The sequence below is a fragment of the Rhipicephalus microplus genome, chromosome X, assembly GCF_043290135.1.
Source record: "Rhipicephalus microplus isolate Deutch F79 chromosome X, USDA_Rmic, whole genome shotgun sequence".
NCBI classification, from domain to species: domain Eukaryota; kingdom Metazoa; phylum Arthropoda; class Arachnida; order Ixodida; family Ixodidae; genus Rhipicephalus; species Rhipicephalus microplus.
The window spans coordinates 398,871,633-398,893,246 of NC_134710.1; the positions used below are offsets into that span (position 1 = coordinate 398,871,633).

Below are 21,614 nucleotides of genomic sequence, written 5' to 3' on the forward strand. Positions count from 1 at the left end.
TCAATCAATCAATCAATCAATCAATCAATCAATCAATCAATCAATCAATCAATCAATCAATCAAATAAAAGCCCTTCTTATGCTCTGCCCCTGACTCATCCTACTCGGGGATCGGAGCTTGCACTGGGCGAGACCCTACAACGTAACAGTGGTGACGAAGACAAAAAAAAAAAAAACCCTCGGAATCAAGAACAAGCCAGCCAGTGGATACCGAGCAGCGGCAGCGGAAAGAATCGTTCTAATAGCGCATCAGGAGCGACCGGATTATGGCGAGAAAAGGGACAACTGGAAAGCATATACAAGAGCTATTCGAATAAGTCATGAACGTTCGAGCGAAAAGCGATTCAGAAGCCATTGTCAGTGACATCATCATGGCGAGTTAAGGGAGTTGCGATTGAAGTGCGCGAAGTGAAAAACCAAGTGTGAATCAAAGTTGAAAAAATCTCTGTTTTACGAATAACATTTCTTTTCCGCAAGAATATTATGTAGGTACAATGATAAAAATTTATGAGTTTTTATTATTACGAAAGTTCGTTTTTTAATGCCCCCTGGCCATGCTATTATTACTCAGTGCAACCATTGTACTGTATGTAAAGGCATGCTTGCAAAATTTGTGCGCGATGACACACCTACTCACGTGTTTTAGTGTTCCGGACTTGCTTGCATTCTGTGCTGTGCACGAAATTGTGTGGTATGTTTTATCGCTAGTGAACGTCTTCAGTGAAGTGTCCAAAGGGCAGCGGGACTACGCGGATTGCATTTAACGCTTACTGCTTTCGTCGGTAACTGCGGAAACGAAGTGCTGTACAAGAGTGCAGTTGCGAAAAGCGTATGCCTGGTGACCCTTGTCTTCTCGATAAAAAACAAGGGCAAGGGTTCGTGATACAGGGCTCGCTGGACTTTCATTTGTGAGTATTCCTGCAGCCCGGTTTTCTTTTTCAGCAGATTGGCAAGCTATCTAACACGCTAATATTTGGATGTCTGTTTTCGCATACGTAGCGGTAATTTATCCGAGCATAATGTAAAAAAAAAACAGAGTGCAAGTAGTGCCCACAGACTTTTTGTGCTTATTTATATTGAATGCAGTTTCATAATTTTGAGTTACTGTGACTATTGAATAAAACTGACAGGACATAACTTTGGCGTGACTAGGCATCATTTTCCTGTTAAAACTGAAGAACACAAGAATTGTGCCTGCTAAAGAACCTGCTTTTGTGTGATGCAAATGAGAAAAGCAGCATATGTGACAGGCATATACGTGTTGGTTGCTTTAATATATCTGCAGAAGATGCGACTAACGTTTCATAAAAGCTCAGAGATTACGTTTCCTTGTAAAATCGAGGCAAAGTGAATGGTAGTACACCTAAACATCATTATCTAGTCATCAGTTGTAATTGGATTAGCTGGAGTTGACTTGAAGTGCACTCGTGGAGGGCTCAACAGCGACTGCCTTAGCGCTAGTAATTAGCGATCAGGAGCTTATGAAAAGTAATTTGAGATAAAATTATCCGCTAGTCCACACAAAATCACGTCACTTCTTTACCAGGTATTGCGTCACATCCACTTTATTTTTTGTCCCACCAAAAGTGTTCCCTTCTTACACAGATGGCGCTAAGACTAATTAGCTGCTGATCAGCCACCATTTTCTGAACGTATAGGCTTCTATGAAGCCTTCGCTACCAGTTTTATCTTCGAAGTTTTACCAGTTATACCTTCGCTTCGAAGTAAGCAGAGGCTTACTTCGAAGCAACGGGCACCATTGACTAGGCCAAGAGGGCATTGGTTATTGTGGGGCTGAACACAAGAACCGTTCAAGTGCTCGCAGGGAGGGTGGCACCAAGAAAGCCCAACGCGCTCACCTATATGACCAATTAGTCAAAACACGCACTGGATGATTACTTCTACCCATAACACCAAAGAACTACGGAATGCTGGTTGTTCAACCGCTCGCAAAAAGGAACGTGAGCCTGTTCGTAAATTTATTTTGGGACTAAGACGCATTGCAGACAACGGCAATTTTGGCACGATGCTAGATCGAATGCTTCGAGATCGTATTGCTTGCGGTGTACGGCCCAGCATGTCGCAGAAGCATTTGCTGGCAAAAGAAAATATAACACTGCATGGGGCGGAAGCCATGGCGCTCGCAGCCGAAGTCGCGGAAAAAGGGGCAGAGAAAATAAGATCAGAGCTTTCAGATTGATGCACGACAGAGAACAACAAACGACGCTTGGTCGTAATGCAGCTGGTGTGGCAGTAGAAAGCATAGCATCAATGATATTGGTTGGTTTAAGGCACGGTGATATCGCTGCGGTAAGCAAGGGAATATTGCTAAGAAGCGCTTGAGTGACGCCCATGGTCTAAGGCCTAGGTCAAGCAGGCGAGTGCCTGGGGACGTACGCGGTCAAGCTATTGCAGTAAATGGTGACTCAAAGGACGAAGACTTTGATGATGCCTGCATGTGTGGACACTAAGCTTGGCACGAATTGCTCAATCGGAACCGCCTAATAAACAATCTTTACCTTGGGTTGGTGTGGACGTGTCAATGCGCGTAGATACTGGCTGGCCAGTGCGTGTCGTACCAAGGCACGTTCTCGAGAAGCACCGACAACAATGGCCTGTTGTGAAGCCTACAAAGATCACGTTATCATGCTACTTCAGGAAACATTCTAGTGATGGCGAAAGTGCGTGTGCCGGTACCGTATAATGGCGTATCATTTGGATGTCCCTTGATTATCCTAGATTGTGCAGTTCCCAGTCAATGCAGACGTAACTTGATCGCCCAGATTTCAAATTCAGGAATGCCAATCTTCAACTTAAGGATTCTGCCAGCCACCCATTCTGGAACAATCACGTCTGCCGTAGAAGACATCCTTGCCGAATTTTAAGACATGTTACAGCTAGAAGTGGGAGTGAACGACGGGCCCCCGGTGCGCCTATATGGTGCTGATAGAGGGCGCCACACCAAAATTTTGTAATGCTCGTTCTTTTCCTTTTGTTTTTCGCGATACGGTAACGCAAGAATTGGACAGACTCGTGTCATAGGAAGCGCTGTCAACCGTCAAACACTCGAAGTGGGCTACGTCCATTGTGCCGATTTTGAAATAAGTGTGGCAGTGTGAGAATTCACAGTGATATGAAGTTCACTCTAAACCAGCGCTTTGAATACCCCTTGCCTCTGATCAATGAAATGCTCGCTAGCCTGAACGGAGGCAAGTATTTCAGTGCCCTCGACCTACGCGATGCATATAATCGAATTCTCTTGGGCAAAGACTTATGGTAGCTTTGCTTTATCAACGCTCATCGCGGGCTATTTGCTCACAACAGATTGCCGTTTGGTATTGCTTCGGCACCAGCTATCTTCTACCAGAAAATTTACTGTTTTCCAGAGCTTATCATGTGTTCAGGCTTACCTGGATAATGTTTTGGTATCGGAAAAAGAAGAAGGTGGCCAGCATTCACTGTTCGTGCTGCAACAATTCAGAGAGCATGGAGTAAAATGGCGGCTTGACGAATGCAAGTTTCGTGAACAGTCAGTCACGTATCTAAGAAAAATAATCAATCAAGGTCTTCACACGATGAAAAAAAATGCGGAAGCTATCTCAAAGGCTGCAGAACCACAGAATATCGGCGAGTTCAGTTCGTTTTGGGCATGCTGACATAATATTCCATGTTTATGCCTAACATGCCATGTCTTCACACCACTGTACCAGTTGCTCCAGAAACACCCACGACGGAAGTGGGGAAACGTGCAGAAAGCTGTGTTTTTAACTGCAAAGCGCCATCTGTAGGAGGCGAGAGTGCTCGTGCACTTCGATCCAAAAAACCACTGAAACTAGAAAGTGATGCTTCACCGCATGGCATTAGAGCCATACTATTTTACACTGATGGGAGCATCAACAGGATCATCGGGGTTCATTCCCGAACGCTGACCAAAGCCGAGTGAAATCATTCGCAGCTATAGCGAAGTGCCCTTGCTCTCGTGCTTGGTGTATCTAAATTTCGGGACTATCTTGCAGGCCTCGACTTCACTTTGTTCACCGACCACCAGCCACTCCTGGGCCTCCTGTAGTCTGACAGGCCTACACCACCACTGGCTGCTGCCCATATCCAATGGTAGGCGTTGTGTTTCTGAGAATTCAGCTGCAGGCTACAATACTCTCCCGCGAATTCCAATGCCCTGAGCCGCTGACCCCAAGAGACTACCAAGTCAGAGGCTGGAGGTGAGCCTACTGATCATCTGCTAGCGTTGGAAGCCTTCTCCGATGCAACTATTTCAATGATTGGGTTAAAACGACACACGGCAACCCACTAAGTCTTATGCGAAGTCTTAAGATATGTTCTGCATGGCCGGTCAGCAAGTAAGGATCTGTTAGCAGACATGAGAAAGTTTTTGACCGCCGACTGGAGCTGTCTGTTGTACATGATGTATTGTACTGAAGTCGGAGAGTTTCGATTCCAGAAAAACTGCGTGCACGAGTGTTGCAACACTTGCTTGAAACACACCTCTGCCACCAGGTCCTCGTTTTGGCGGCCGAGTCTTCATAGCGATTGCGAACGGTTATTCGCTTCCTGTAAAAGATGCATTGAAAACCCCCCTGTGCCAGCAGGCACACCATCAAGAAACTGGCCTAACACAGAGGAGAGCTCGGAAAGAGTACACAATGACTTCGCGGGAACTGTCATGGTTAAGATGATCCTTGTGGTTTTAGACGCCCTCAGTAAGTGGATAGAGGCTATTTACATGAAGGGAGCAAGTACCTTTGGTACTGTGAGCTGCTTCAGGGGTATGTTGTGTCGATTGAGTATTTCCAGTAACATCGTAAGAGATAATGGCACACAATGCACCAGCAAAGAGTTCATGACATGGATTAAGCGTAATAATATAACCTACGTACGCACGTCTGTGTACAACCCCCATAAAACAGGATATCGAAAAGGGCTGTTTGCCCCAATAAAGAAGGCCGCAGAAAAATGGGCGACGCCTGAATAGAAGAAACCTGGATAATCTTTTTTTAACTTACCGACGGAAAACTCTCAGCTTTGGAAAATGTCTTTCTGAACTTCTTTTAGGCTATCTCCCTGGCTATCTCCCTGCCCGTAATTGCATATCCGCAATTACGGGCAGGGAGATAAGTTGACTCCGGAAAGAACCGCATCTGTACCTGGCTCCCGAATGGTCGCCGTTGATATGTACCCGTCACGTTGATCAGGTATGCTTTGCCTAGTCAGCCCCCTGCAGTGTGAACCTGTTTCCGAAAACAAAGAAGAGACAGAACGATCCACGAAGCCGGTAGTGTCCCCAGTCCGACCACCATTGCAGGAGCCAACGCAAGACACCCCACCTGAAGATGCTGGCGAAGCGCCGTTACGTTGTTCAATGCGTCAGTAGAAACCACCACAACCTCTCTGGAATCTTAAGGTTAGAGAAATGTAGCAAGGGAACCTCTGTGGCTGGCCTCGCCACTTATCACGACAAAGCTAGCCGCACATGGGCACAGACAGTGCACACTTCCTCCTCTCCCCTTCTGGGTGTAAAGGTTCTATTCTACGACCAATGACAGCTTTTATGCTTGCGCTTGACTCGTCTCATTCGGGTATCGGAGCTGACCCTGGGCGAGACCCTACGATGTAACAGCCGAACAAATTAACGGATACATGCGCGAACGGATGTGTAAGTGGATGTATGCACGGATGTCCGAATGGTAGGATACACGGATGGACGAATGAACCGATGGGCGTATAAACAGATGGATGGAATTGAGGACGAAAGGATGGGAGATCGAAGTGGGGGATCATGTGTTGTGCTATCGTATGGCTGATTACACATAAAGTAGCTACTTTACGCATATGTTTTGGTATTTTGTTGAACAGTTGTTCAGTTTCGGCTTTTTGGGGTGTGACGGACGCCAACTAGGTCGGCCCTAAGCAGCTTCGCCTCTAAAAGCTGGCATAGGCAAAGTTGACCCAACCAACGTACAGAATAAGCATGATGGTTACAACAGGAATGGAATCGCACATTCTGCGGGACAATCAAGAATTTTATCACAGAACCACGCCAGGTCTCGGAACTGCTTTTAAAGTAGACCTAATGTTCGTGAAACGTCAGTTGTGGTTGCAGTGCCGGATATCCAATCTTATAAACCATCCGTACGTAGACACAGTCTGAACCGCGTTAGTCGGGGTGGTGCAGAACAATAACAACAACGAAAAACCGCGTCTGCTGGGAGGAATGAAAAAGAAAACTAAAAAAAAACGCGCGCACTTATCTATCATTGATAGAGGCGAAAATGCTGTAGGCTTGTGTGCTCAGATTTGGGTGCTCGTTAAAGGACCCTCCGGCGTATTTCTGCGGCAACTTAAGTCGATAGGTTTTAGCTACTTTCTTAGAGGGGATAGATGTAGACTACCCCGGGCGCCTGTCAACACCAACGGCGTCAGCGGCGGCCGCTTTCAGAAAGCGGATCGGACAAGCGAGCGACAGTGACAGTGAAGGTACCCATGTGTACACTCTCAGCAGTGATGACTCTTCAGATGACGGTTTTCAGCCTGTGCGCAGCCGCAAATCGAAGAGAAGGAATATAAAGACATCCTCATCCTCAAGTATTCCAACTGTAAGTGAAACACCAAAGTCGAACACCCATATCATCATGTTTCTGCATGCACTTCCTACCATCAGCAGGAAACGCCTTAAGAGACAGTCTCTGTCGAGGTCTCTGGAAGCATTCGTGCCAAATGAGATCACGGATATAAGAGTGAACGCCAGAAAGAATATACTGGCTGTTGACGTTCTGCACGCAAGTGCTTTGGGCGTTCTGCGCAGTGTAACGGACTTAGACGGCAAGCAGGTGCGCTCTCATGTTCCCTTGGGGTCTGATTTAATAACTGGCGTGATCTACGACATAGATGTGGCTATTTCAAATAACCACTTACTAGTTCTTGTCAAGTCAACAACTTATGCTCCCATTGTTGATGTCACCTGGCTGGGCAAGTCTCATTGTGTGAAGTTGCGTTTAGGAGCGCATCCTCCCCTCTCATGTTAAGGTGGGGTACTTCAGACTGGCTGTGCGGCATTTCATTCCAAAACCTCTCCAGTGCCGTAACTCTATGAAACTTGGACATGTGAGCAGCGTCTGCGAGAATCAGACGGTATGCCACCACTGCTCTGAGCCCCATGATGCGGATAAGTGCGTCGCTACTGTCAAGAAACGCTCAAATTACAATGAATCCCGTTAAGCCACATTGAAGGATTGCCCGCATATTCAAAAGGAAATCGCCATCTTGAAGGAGATAGTGCGCGATTATTCATTTCATCGATAAGCCGCAGCTAAAGCCAGGAGTCGTCGTTCACGTCGACGTCGGTGGTTAAAGACGCCCGCTACCTCTTCGATGCGTTTTCCAGCTCCCTGATCTTTACCCCCTCCTTTACCTCCCAGACCACATGCTCCAGGAAAGACTATAAAGGACAAGGCCAATGAGCATACACTAACTGTGACAGACTGGCCTGCAATTAAAAGGGAAGAAGCACCAAAAGAACGAAAGGATTTCATGACGACCAGCGCGGGATCTCACTTGGTAATCTTCCCAACAAAGATAGGCAAGTGACTGCAATCGTGCAACCATTAATTGCCACGATTCGCACGCTACTGAGCAGCATACAATCACCGTCTGCTAATACTGCACTGCAAATACTGGTTGCACTGATTACAGTACTTGCTAACACCATATAAGCACAATGGCTCAAGAAAATCTCTTCTTCCACACTGAAGTAAAAACTGCGTCGTTTTTGCAATGAAATGCCAGAGGCATGAAGTCCCACATCTCGGATTTCCGCCGATTCTTTTGAACCAATCAATTCCATATACTTGTGATATGTGAACCAAACGTATCAATGTTTTCTAGATTGTCTGGTTATGAAGCTTTTTCTTCAGCCACTTGCGAAGAACGAAGCAAAGTAATTGTTTAAATCCACACGGACTTGACTTATGTTTCACATTCAGTAAGGTCAAACGACGCCAATCCGTACGTGTGCCTTCGTGTGAAGAAGAATGCTGTTTCGTTCACATTTCATCATCATCATCATTATCATCATCATCATCATCATCATCAGCCTTACTACGTACACTACAGGACAAAGGCCTCTCCCATGTTCCGCCGCTTAACCCGGTCCTGTGCTTGTTGCTGCCAAGTGATACCCGCAAACTTCTTTATCTCATCTGCCCATCTAACCTTCTGTGTCCCCCTAACCCGCTTGCCTTCTCTGGAAATCTAGTTAGTTATTCTTAATGACCAGCGGTTATCCTGTCTACGCACTACATGCCCAGCCCATGCCCATTTCCTCTTTTTGATTTCAACTATGATATCCTTGACCTTCGTTTGTTCCCTGATCCACTCTGCTCTCTTCTTGTCTTTTAAGGTTACACCTAACCTAATAAGTGAAAAGGAGAGAAGTACGGCACGCTTCAAAACGCGGAGAATGCACATTCACATTTCTTTCTAGCGATGTTATGAATGGTCTTCGCCATTCAGGTTTACACGTCATGCATTTTTACAGTAACTTCACCTCCCGTTTCCACAGCTCGGTGTTATAATCGCCACTCTTGTTATTTTTTGCACATTGTTTAATTCTGTGTTTGTGTAGCCATCAAGCGTTCAGTGTCACCATGCCGGCATGCATTAGTACTAGAAAATGCTTTCTCCTCGGTTTTCGCTGAAAAAAAAAACGACATCAACCTCATGTGATAATATCGCGACAGAACACCTAATGCCTGTGTAAATGACACATGTAACATGCTCTAAATTGTGGTAGTTGTGTTGCTTGGTGACGATGGGTAGCATCGCCATAGGACCTTTAGAAAACAGCATTTTACAATTTTCTGCACGCAATCTGCCGTGCTACAAAAGATTATTAAATTCTGGTGCGAAGTTGATGTTGTAATATTACCAGTAGTGTCACAGACTCGCCTCTACCCCTAAAAATAAGTCGCTCACGTATATCATATCTGAAATTCTGCACTGCAGCACTCTCTTGAGATGGTATTGATATTGCTTTTCATGCCCCTGTTGTAAACATTTGTCGGAACTCTATTAGTTCCTTGCATTTAGTGCTTTTCTTTTACCCATGTTTGATGTTTGTCCTCATTATTATTCTTTATGCCCAAGTGAGTTGCGTGCTATTTGCAGAAGCACTGCGGTGGGGCACCCCGGTTACTGGTGGTTTTTTCGCGCGATTTATTCTGCCGTTGAGGTGTAAAAAGCTGAAGATCTGTTTCCTATTATTTTTTGAATAAAGGTTGAAAAGTTTCAGGACAGTTGTGGACTTTCTACTGATTACTTCACAACGCCATAATTTTTTGTATGGTTACAGATTTACTCATATGTGAGTACAACCTTTGTATTAAGGCCGTTTTAGCGGTTAAGACACAAGTGCGTACTTCGCAAGAAAGTTATTGCGGGGAAACTGGAGGCTGGAAAGGTCATTGAGGGGGGATGAAGGGTATTCTCAACGTAACCGCAACCGCGTTCAAGTCTCACTTGCACCGTGCTCAAAGTCACCACGGTCACAGAATGCTGACGCCGGTGAGTTTCACGCGGAACACGGACATAGTGGCCAGACGCTGCGTTGGCCGCGTGGCGGAATGCAACCGTAGAAGGCGCACGACCGATGGTGTTGTCTGTAGAGTTGCTGCATTAATGACGTGAAAACACTCACTGTTGTCAGTGTATCTAGCGCGCGTTCTCTTGTACTTGCTTTGTTGTCATTGAGCTGTTACTCGGCGTTAATACTCGGACGAAATGATTTCGCCAAAGGTGATGTGCTGGGCCAGTGTTGAGCCCTGTTCCATTAGTTTCGAATCGTCATGACATGCGCGCTGGGCAGCTCACGTGCTTTCCGAGCCGGAGAGGCAGTTGTGCCTTCTGTGGTGCAATTATATACAAATTACAAATCCGGACGGAGGCGGTCTGCTTTAATTTCAGGTGTAAACAAAAGAAGAGAATTTGCCCAGTCAATATGGCCGACTTCCGGCTTCATCGCGGCTTCACAACAAGTGACGTCAAGGACTCTCCTACCTTTCTTTCCTCCGTGCTTCCCGCAGTCTATATTTCTCGGCGGCTGGTTGCGAGTGCGTGGCCATGGCGTATGCTTAAAAAGTTATGTGATTGGTGACATTCCAGTCTCGTTTCCTATTCAAAAATTATTTTTAATGCAAACCATGTGAAAGTGCGTCACAGTTTTGTGTGTTGACGTGGTCAAGAACTGCACACGCTAAGTGGCGACAGATGCACTCTTTTTAAACTCTCTCAAACCGAAACTGAAACTGATTAATAATGAGGGGCCTGTAATTAATTATTTGTCGCGTGCTTAAGCAAACGATGTGTCGTGTCATGACTAACAGGCCCCAGCAATGCATTTTAGCAAAAAATGCGAGGCCAAAGATTTTGTGTCAGTACCCCTTTAAGGATGAAATCTGAAGGTGATGACAAATCAATCAGTACAATTGAAATGACCAGAGGAGGGCATGCTAGAAGGAACACATTCTCGATCACAATTGGCTCTATTCAAGAAAAAGATATGCAATGGGTGCGACTAATTTGATTTTCGTCGCTGCTACGCTGCCTAACCTGAACGGGATGTAGTTATGCGCAGACGTCGATCAAAGTGCGATCTCTCGGCCAGATTATGATGCACATACAACAATATTCTTGATCTCGATCGGACCTGATCGCGATCAAGAGTGACCGCGTAGCCGCACGAGATCCGGATCGGTCCTGATAATAATCAAAGCTTCCCGTTTGACGATGTGCTGCCCATCACACGATACTAAACAGTTAGAGTGACACAACAGGCACGGCGCATGTTCTATCGCGATCGAGCACAATTGTGATTACATTTCTTAGTCGCGATTGCGTCATCGGTGAGAAGACATAAGAGATGGGAAAGAGAGCCAATCCGTCCAATCACACTCGTACAAGTACCGAAAACAAAACTGCATCAAGCCAGAACTTATTTTGTTTTTACTTATGCAGTTTATTAAAACTGTTACATGTTGTTTGTATTGATTTTAGTTATTAATAAATTATGTCCAAAGCGTTACGCCTAATTGATGATACAAACTCGTTGGTACCGACTGGCGCGTCCCCAAGCGTCGACTTTGGGCGCGGGTGCAGCGCGGGTGCATGGGCGCGGGTGCAACGGACAGCGGCAGCCGGAAAATTCTAACGAATTGGTTGCTCGGTGTCCTGCAGTGGCTCTGCGGCGCATAGCAGTCTTGTTTCACTCGTGACGCCTGCTGTTGCGTCTCGTAGTCTCTCTGCACGTCGTATTTGTGCCAGAAAGCGTTCTCACCGTCATGTGAGTATCATTTCGAAGCACTCGGTGAGCTCGCGCTTTCTTGCCCGATGTCATCACGAGTTCCGTCGTGACGTCTTCGTTTGAAAAGCTTTCCGAAACTCAGCTGCCTTACAGAGAGAGCCACGACATTGCGTCGTCAAGGAATTGACAAGAGCAGTGTCTTACATAGAAGAAATTTAACGGCGTTTTAAGAACAGCGCGTCCTTACGCCTCGTTCGCGATCTTTGGCTTTAGATTGGTGCCACTTTTTTGCGAGCTACGTGAATTGCTTGAATTGCATCTGAATGCGGCTGCGAGCCCAGACGAGATATTGCTTTTTTCAATGTCCACGGTATTCTGAAGTCTTATGTGCTTTGACTATGCCGAAGCTCTCTCTCTCGCAGCAAGTGGCGCAGTCTGGTGGCATGTGTTTCCCATTCGATCAATTTGCCGGGTGTAGCTGTCGCACCCCGAAACTTCACTTGTTCAACGGACGCCTCTGCGTGGTTCAGTGGCCGAAAACGTCTGCTAGCTGCTTAGGTCACAATAACTATTGATATGCGGCTGTTCTGTACGACCTGAGTTTGCTCAGATTTCTTCGCTGATGTTGAGGCAGTTTGCCGGGAGATTAATGGCTACACGCGTATAATCGCAAGGTGAGGCTACGCGCAAGGTGACGAATCTGGGGATTCGGTACGTGCACATAATTCATCATGTTGCTTTTGGCATATGAAATCTGATCATCGCTCTCATTGGACTTCGTTCATAAATGTCCTACCCCCATCAACTGTGCTCACCATTCTTTTATCATTGCAGGTCGGCCAAGAAGTGGTGTCTCCAGGACTTTGAGATTGGTCGGCCACTTGGCAAAGGCAAGTTTGGGAAAGTGTACCTCGCACGCGAGAAGACAACCAAGTACGTCGTCGCACTCAAGGTAAGTTTGAAGCTTGTCGGCAGCCGTGTTTTGGCACTGACAAACATGCCAGCTCAGGCAAGTAATACTTCCTGCATTTTAAACATGTAGCTGCTAACGAACATGGTCGTCCCAGTTTATTTGCGCACTGCTGGTAATGTAACTGATAAAATTGCTCATTAACAAATTTATTTGTTTACTGTGCATGTGTTTATTCTTAAATAGCACCTTGCAAGGTCAATGCATCGCGAGCAAAGTAGCATGGTGCATAAATAACACCATAGCTAGAGTGTTTGTAACAGCATCAAAGGAGTGCTGACACAAATTTTATAAATTTTCGGATTCTTGTTGTAAGTAATAACACTGGTGTCGAGTGCCTTAAAGTAGTATTGTGGTGTTTAAATAGGCATTGAATATATCAATACCGCTGCTGGTTGTGGAATCGTGGGGGTGACTTCCCAGTAACATGTCATTGCAGTGTGTCGTCACAAGGAGACAATACTTCGCGAGGCTAGCAGTGGCAGATCTTTCATGTGCTGGAGGTGCATGAAAACAGAGATAAATGAATTGTCATGCAGCAACACCAACAGCATGCAAGACACTCGGGCATAGAAAATGGCATTCGGTAGCGAAGGCATTCATTTCCTGAATGAAATTTTTTTTCGGCGGCGCTGCTACACGTCCAAAGCGAATGACATTTGACTTGATGATGTCGATCGCAGCACCTTCCTCGTGAGCATTGGGTAAGTAGCAATAAAAAATAAACAAGCTTTGGCTAGCTTCATACACATTACATAATAATTTAATGTATAAGTAAGTATATTATGCCGTTATTAGATTTCGTTTGTTACTTTGTTTCACTACATTGCAACTGACCGTGTAGCAACCTAGGCCAAAGCTTGTCAGATTCACAGCTTAAAGAAAAATGGTGCCTGTCGCATTTATTTTACAGTATCTTCCACCTGAAGATAACCTTTAAGTATTTGTTTAAGTGATTAGTGTAAATAAAATATGCAAAAAGTTTCCTTCCAGTCAAATATAATGTAGTTTGATACAATTAGTTCATCAGCTGTGCCGATGAGAGTACGCATTTCTCAGTTGAATGAGTTTTGGCAAAAGCATTAGGTGACGAATGGCATTTGGGCGAATGCCATTTCATTCATCCGTGTGGCACCGCGCGAATGACATTCAATTTCAAGTCATTAGGAGGTAAATGCCCTTTTCTCTGCCCGTGTGGCACGGGTATAAGTTCCCAAAGTAAGTGAGAATGCGTTGATGGTGATATAGCCATATCGTTAGGATCGGGTTGCCTGTACTCAATGTGTAGGGTAATCTCAAACAATATTTAAGAAAATAGCAATGCTATAATGTCAAACAAGAACATCTGACAATTTTTCACATGATCATTTTTATCCTGCTGATGTTGCCACCATTACCTGCCCATCCTTGTTTCAGCAATGTGTAAATAACCATTGTGAAACTATTTAGTTTGCAAATCATGTGAAAGATTGTTAACCCACCCCTCATATAATATCTGCGTCGGGAGACTCTTCAAATGAATAAACTGAATTGAATTGATTCGTTGAGGTAATGTTCATTGTGGTGGGACTGGCTTGCAGAAGCTCAGCGACAAAAACTTGAAGGTCAAAGTAAAATATTTCATGTGTGTTGACTGACTTCGGTGTGGAGAGCAATAATTCTGCTTAGTGAGGAAACGAAAAACGTCCCTTTTGCAATGTCTCGAAATCGCATCTGTGTGGCTTCATGCAAAGAGCTGTGTTGTATAGAAACTGTTGAAATGTCAAATTGAATAGGGTGCACCCTTCCAGAGAAAGTTGCAGTTTGAATGAGAGCCGAGATGGTATGCTCAATTTCCCTAAGCAACGCTCACTGCTTCCATACAACAAAACAAACTCTGACCTTGACATGGCTTCATCTCATCTGGGACACACAACTGCTGTCCCTGCAAAGGTACCTCAATCAAAAAAAAACGCCAGGCCTGCGCGGAAAGTGCAGCACAGTTACAGCGAAAGCTAGAAAGCGACCTTTCAGAGCCTTTTCTAAACACTCATTGGATAACTGCTGCAAGCACTCTTGCTGGTACCCACTACAGCATTAGTGATAATAATTTCTGGGCAGTAGGCTGGCATTCGCTTTGCTATCCTTCGTCATTCTTCTTAGAAGTTTGGTATCTGCTACACACTTGCAAGGAAATTTGTGCCTATTGTTCATGCAGTGGCTGACGATGACAAGGAATCATGGCTGAAGTGGGTATGCGCCACAGTGAATAGGTGGTCAAGAAAAAGATATTGTAGTGGGTTAGAGCATTGGAGGACCCACTCGTTACACTATTCGCATTGTCGGAGTCGTGGTTGTTCTTTTGCTGTTATGAAACACTTCTTTACTCATTTTAATGCGATTCCTTTCCCGGCGTCAAGACTGCCAAAGGAAAGTTAGTGAACAAGTCTCAAGCACCGGCACGAATGAATGGTAGAACTATGGGCGGCTACGCAACGGACCGTGGTTCGAGCCCCACTGTGTCATTGGTGCTAGATTTTTTAGGGGCGAAGCTCCTTAGGGCGTGGGTCTGTACATCCCATGGGGTTTGTTGTTGTTGAAGTACATGGCCACCGATGGCGGTACTTGTAGTTGATTATGCTTGTATTTGATTAAATTTAAACTAGATCGCGATGCTTGTAGTTGATAAACTTAAAACATGATAAATTTAAAACTACATGGCGGTACTTATAGTTGATGATGAAAGGTGTGAGATGTTGTAATATGAATTATGTCACATATGGCACGCATCATTGGTGGAATGCATTTGTTTGGCGACGTACGCTAGGGGGAGCTTTTTAATGAAATTCCCTGGACAGTGTGCCGTAAATGGCAGAGAACTTAAGCTGAAAATATACCTTTTTTTCCATTAAGATAGAATTTATCGAAGTAGAGGCATTAGGCCAACATAAAAAAAGAAAAAAAGGTTTTTTTTTTGTCGAGCCTGGTGGCATACTTGTCACCACCCCGTTATAAAGGGGACGCTCATAGCATCCATCCATCCATCCATCCCTCGCTGTTGGCGCGCGCTCGGAGTTGTTGAGTGATTCTAGAAGGAGGAAGAAGGCACCTAGTTTCTGTCTGCATCATGAGCCACACGGCGCAGTGCCTACACGCTCAGAGTCATTGGATAGACAAGGCTGCGGAGCGTAAATCGCTCAAGGCTGCTGCGGCGCTTGCTCGCAGGTAGAATTCTAATGTGTGAACTCGCGAGGCAGGTGAGCAGTTCCTATACAGGAACTGGTCACTCTTCATTTCAAGGACCATAAAGCAATCATAATGAAGGGACATCGCAAGCCATTCATCGTCTCTAAGAAGAAATAAAAGTTGATTTCTATATATACACACACACTGTTTCTCATGATGTACTTATATCATGATCGACTGGGCGAAATACACACGGAAAATTCACGGCTTTACTGATGATTCTCTCCGGAGCTTTGCCCACTCGTCATCATTCACCCCGTGGATATGCCCTGATTTTTTTGTCTTATTTTCTGCAAAGTGGTTACGGACACCGTCGGCCGCGGCGAACAAAGAACTACGGCACCACGCGTGACCCGAGTTGTGATCTCAAAACAGCTTCCGCTTTAAATGAAAGTGGCGGTCCGCTGGGGTGGTATAGTGGTTGCACTGATCAGCTGCCGACTCGAAAGTCGGTGGCTGCAGTGGTTGCATTTCTACGTAGGCGAAATGCTAAAGACCCGTGCAACGTGCGACATCTATGCACATTAAGGTTGAGCGAGACTTCGTTTTGTCGGAAAACTTGATTTTGAGATTTTGCAATCGTCTGACGCAGAATTTTTTTATCTGTCAGAAAATTTGTCACCCTCGGGTGCTCGCGGTTCCAAAAATAATTTTTGGTCCTTCTTCTTTGAGAATATGACGGAAAATGTGGGTGTACCTCTACGTTGTCTCCGAGTTTGAGTACGTTTTTCTGGGGAGCTTTCTGACATAAAGATTCTCACACATGTTTCTTAGCGGTACTTACATAACTAAAACTGAAGCCTAGGCACTGCATTTATATATTTTTTAGTATAAAAGATAACCTTCATATGTGGCAACTGTGATACAGTGACAAGTTTAGAAAAGCAGTTTTTGTTGTCCACTCGCAATTTTAGCTCCACCTCAATAAACCTTCGATAGCTGCCCTTGTGCGAAATTGCAGTGATCTGCAGGTAGTGTATATTAACAAGAAGAACAAGAAAAACTGAATAAATGGAAAGAACACCATCTACAATTAAAAAAGTATTTTGGGTTGTAATGCAACGCACGTCTACTTTAATAAATTTTTGCAAGAATTATAGCCATAGCTTTTTAAAAACGGCTGTACAGTCAAATATTAAAACTGTCTAAGTCTCGCTCCATGTTAAGAGGAACATTAGATGGTCTAAATTTGTGGGGCCCTCGTCTGTGGAGTCACTCATAATGGGGCGGGGGGGGGGGTATATGCTACACATCGTGAATGAATGAGAAACCACCACAGACGACGAAGGCAATCACGCTTGTGTTGTGGTCGCTTCGGCAGGAGCGGGCCCCGGGCTTGCCATGGTGAAAAAAACCAAACCTTGGCCGCTCCGGAGTTTACTGATGTCATGTTGTTGCCCACATCTTCGCCAAATGTCGCGGGGTTGAGAGTATGAATGATATATATATATATATATATATATATATATATATATATATATATATATATATATATATATATATATATATATATATATATATATATATATATATATATATATATATATATATATATATATATCTATCCCGGCTGCGGCGGCTGCATTTCCGATGGAGGCGGAAATGTTGTAGGCCCGTGTGCTCAGATTTGAGTGCACGTTAAAGAACCCCAGGTGGTCGAAATTTCCGGAGCCCTCCACTACGGCGTCTCTCATAATCATATGGTGGTTTCGGGACGTTAAACCCCACATATCAATCAATCAAATATATATATATATATATATATATATATATATATATATTCACAAAATATAAAGGTAGAATCTCGGGAAGCTGTAGGCAAGATGGCGGGACAACAACACAAGTGAGATCACCTTCGTTGTCTTCATCGTCCCTCTGATGGTTCCTCATTCGTTCCTAATGTCACACAACAATATTGTGGTTTTGGTGCAAAACCGTACAAATGATTTATTATTAAAGGGGCCCTGCAACACTTTTTGAGCATGTTCAGAAAACACTGCCGATCAGTAGTAGAGGCTCCTGACAACGCGTGAGCCAAATATTATGGCGCAACATGTGGCCTGGAATTCACAGTAAATTATCAAGTTCAGCTAAAAATTGCTTTCTTTTCTACCGTCAATTGACGGAAGATGCTCAAAAATCACTCGTAGTAAGCCCACCTATCAGCCATTAGCTGATTTGAACATGGCACACTCGGTTGTTACAGAGATCGTCGCGATATGCTGCGCGACCACACTGAAAAAGCCGCAATTTCGAAAAAAGGAATTAAAAAAGTCCTCAAGGTCACGAGGCGTCGCGTGACTTATTTTGTTTGCCTTGGCCATCCCTCTCTGCTTAGCTTATAGCGCTTTCGTCGGGACGAGAAAAGAGATAATGCAATTGTAGCATACAGAAAATTTTTGTAACTCCACTCGCACAGGACGGATTCTTAAAAATTTTGTGGCGTTGAATTTTTGAGGCAATAAACTTTTCCTGTGAATTCGTTGCATGGTTACTTTAAAAAGTGTTTCAGGGCCCCTTTAAAAGCAAGTGGTGTGGTTCGGTGCGGGAATGTGACATGAATGCTAGGCTCTGGCACATGGGAGAATGCAGAGAATGACCAGCGCTTCAGGGCACTGATCGTTGAGAAGTCTGTAAAGAGTAAAACTAGTCTCTGTGTGATGTGCCTACATTTGATATTTCATGGATATTTTGAAAACTGCTAATTTACACTGCAGTATCAGCTAGGTTGCTAAAGAATGCTAAAAATGGATGACAGTGGCCTTGACAGGCTTTCATTATGGCTATACTACCACGTTTAAATGAGCAGTGGTAACGTATGATTATTTTGTGTAAAAGTACAGTGCAAGCTGCATAAAAACTCATTTGCTTATATTATAACGATCAAGTGACCGTGACAGCTTTTGCAATGAACAATATGATGTACTAACATAATGTAGTAAGATAACATGCTATGTGATGCCAACAGGCAAAAAATATTCCACGCTTGCTGTAATACCTGCGGACTGCGCTGACTGACACTCTCGCGTTTAAATGCACGCACACACCCCATCAAGTGGACGGAGGGATGAACGCTGACGTAGCTCATTAGGTAGAGCATCAGATGCATTATTCTAAAGTCACAGGTTTGGTCCCTGCTCGTGGCGAGTTATTGCTTCATCTGCTTTTCTTTCTCAACATCTACATTTCAATTATTTCTGATAACATCTCATGTTAGGCTCGGGCGAGTAGTAAATTCTAGGTTCAAAGTGAATAGTGATCTTAGTAGAATAATTTTGAAGAGAATTCGAATAGTATATATGATATACAAAGAAAAATGTACATATTTATTCTCACCTAACTAACCTGTACAATATTTTTTCAAAATTGAAATAGGACCTCTATGCAAATGCAATATTTCCTTTGTTCAAAGAAAGTCAAAATAACTTTGAATAGTAGCAGGATTTAACTTTCAGTAGGGTGTGAGTGATGACCTGTAAAATACGTAAGATTTCAAAATTTATTTACTTACGAGCATATAAGCAGTAACAACAAGCTTTTAGGCTTAATAAAATGATAAATTGATTTTAGGGTAATATGCTTATTGAAAAGTGCCTTGCAACACTTGTTCAAGTAGCTATGGAATGGATTCAGTAACGAAGCTTATTGCCTCGTGAATTCACCACCGCAAAAATTTCTAGAATTTGTCCAGTACAAGCGGAGTTGCAAAGATTTGTTTCCCACTGCAGTTGCATTCTCTTTTCTCGTCCTGACAAAAGAGGAGGAAGCTAAGCAAGGAGGGATGGCACTGGGAAAGAACATCACGCTCTTTTTTTCTTTTCTTCGAATACGCAACTTTTCAATGTTATCGCGCACGTTCATGTAGACAAGTGGCGGCTGCTTGCAGCAGCGCCTGGTAATGACTGAGCGTGCCATGCTCAAACCATCCAGTGGCTCATACAATGGTTGTGACGAGTGATTGTTGAGCTTGTGGTATCATTTGCTGAGAGAAGAGAGCAGTTTTTAGCCGACTTTGAGAATTTATTGTGAATTCAAGGCCATGTACTGCGCTATAATGTTTGGCTTGCGTGTTCTCGTTAGCCTCGGGTACTGATTGGCAGCATTTTCTGACCATGCTCAAGAAGTGTTGCGGGCCACTTTAAATTTGAGGGGGAGGGGGGCTTCGTGGCAGAGCGGATTTCTCCTGGACAGGTGCTTTTACGGCTTAGTACTCAAACACTACAGTGAAGTTGTTTTTACAAGCGGTTGCGTGCGGATTAATATACTATACATTTATTGGTTCATTACGAATACTTTGAAATTTTCAATAATTTGAATTTGAATACACTACTGTTATTCACACAAGCCTATCTCAGTTGCTTTCTTTGGCATCGTTATCTACTACCTTGTAATAATATAATTATAACGTCAAGCAGTAACTACTGACTTAGTAGAATAAAGCTTCTTTGATGTTTTCCCCTATTCTATATATAGTGAAAGAAGCACATTTGATCTCATAAGATGAACAACACAAAATGGTGTTGTAAAACCTGCGAACATAGAAATGATATCTGGTGCTTCGGTATTCTCAAAGGTGCATGAGTGGTGGCAATCGCTATCACATGGCGACACTTGTGGTAATGACAGATCGGCACATCTCAAGACGTACAGTATTGTCAAATTGTACTGCACTGTTGTGTGCATATGACCACTGTTGTTTCGTAAAGTCCATCGAATGAGAACCAAACTGACCGTGATGCTCTTTGCACAGGTCATGTTCAAGTCTCAGCTACAAAAGAACGGCATGGAACATACACTTCGACGGGAGATTGAGATCCAGTCTCATCTCAGGTGAGCTTAATTATTGACGCTGAATGTAGTGCGGCTATCATACACAATGAGACATTGGCAGGCTTGCTACGCCATTCAATGTACCTTCTTCCATAACAGCGATGACCGCGCCACTGTTTTTCTTTTTATCTATAAATATGACAGCTTACGGCAGATATCTGTTTTCCTCGCCTGCGTTGTTAAGGTACGAGGCCAAGTGTCAAAACATTTTTTTAAGGCAATAATCAATACAGAACCTTAGTCTGCAATATAAAGCACACCATTTAAGGGACATGTGAGCATTATAAACAATCCCATTTTTTTGTTAACTTTCATAATTAAAAAGATTTGTTAAAGGTGGGCCTTTCACCAATACTTGTAACTCAAGTTTTACTTGTATCTCAGAATATTATTTTTTGTAGGGACATAAAAAAGCTTTAGCCTGTGCAGTGAACCAAAGCAAATGACATCTCGTGAATAGTTTGAAAAAATTCATACTAAATGAATACCCAGAAATTATCCACTATTACTAACGGCACATAAGTATAACAGGCAGCCATATTTAATATTGTAGCACGATGTTTGCTCATTGAGGTTCATTGCGTTGCGGAAATCGAGGCTAGCCCGCCGCCTCTTTCTGCGTTGTCATGTCCCGACATGACTCTGCTCTTCTCCGCGGTCTGCCGCGTTGGGAGAGTGGGGAGGGACGTTTAACCCCTCTAACCCGGTTGCGGATGTTGACTGTGGCACCGTGCGCGGAGTCTTTCGGGACGTTTCGCGCATGCGCGTCGGGAGTGAGAGAGAACCTCTCCGGGACGACATAAGGTAGGCACGCATTTCTTTTTCGTCCATCGGCTGCTTTTGTTTGGGGCTCATTCGGTCTTCGCCAACAGCGCCTTGCACCTGCAGAGGATGCTCACCTTTATCTGAAGCTAATGTGCACGGAGTTGTTGCCCTCGTTTGAGCAAACGGGCCCTTTGTCCTGGTGTCACCGTGAATCACATTTGCCCACGGAGACGTGCTCGTGGCACCCCTGTGTAGTACTTCTCGCCCCAGGCATGGATAAGTCCATTTGCTTTCCCGCTGCACCTTTGCAACAGGCTCTGTACTGTGTTTTGATGTTGCTGCAGACAATAAAGTGTTACGACCTTCAGCAGTACCGCGTTTTCGCCACGGCGACGGTTATCGCGTGCCCTGGGGCTTGCTAAGACCGAACCCCCGCTAGTGGCCGTACTCTTTTGGGATACGTGTACACTACACGGGCGCCCAACGTGCAATCAAGCGATGGGGCGCTAAAGC

General features: G+C 44.4%; 1 protein-coding gene across 2 annotated transcripts in view; it reads left to right on the forward strand.

The window, feature by feature from the left end:
* Positions 1-663: 663 nt before the first annotated feature.
* The window catches only part of LOC142777359 (aurora kinase A-B-like), a 38,536-nt gene continuing 17,585 nt past the window's right edge, over positions 664-21,614 (forward strand). Inside the window, exons 1-3 of one of the 2 annotated variants that reach the window (XM_075881684.1) lie at positions 664-908; positions 12,146-12,263; positions 20,257-20,336. In XM_075881684.1, coding sequence (XP_075737799.1) covers positions 832-908; positions 12,146-12,263; positions 20,257-20,336 — 275 coding nt within the window. In that variant the 5' untranslated portion in view covers positions 664-831. Of the gene's footprint in view, positions 909-11,172; positions 11,351-12,145; positions 12,264-20,256; positions 20,337-21,614 lie in introns of those variants that run through there. The other variant, XM_075881685.1, reaches the window with a different exon arrangement.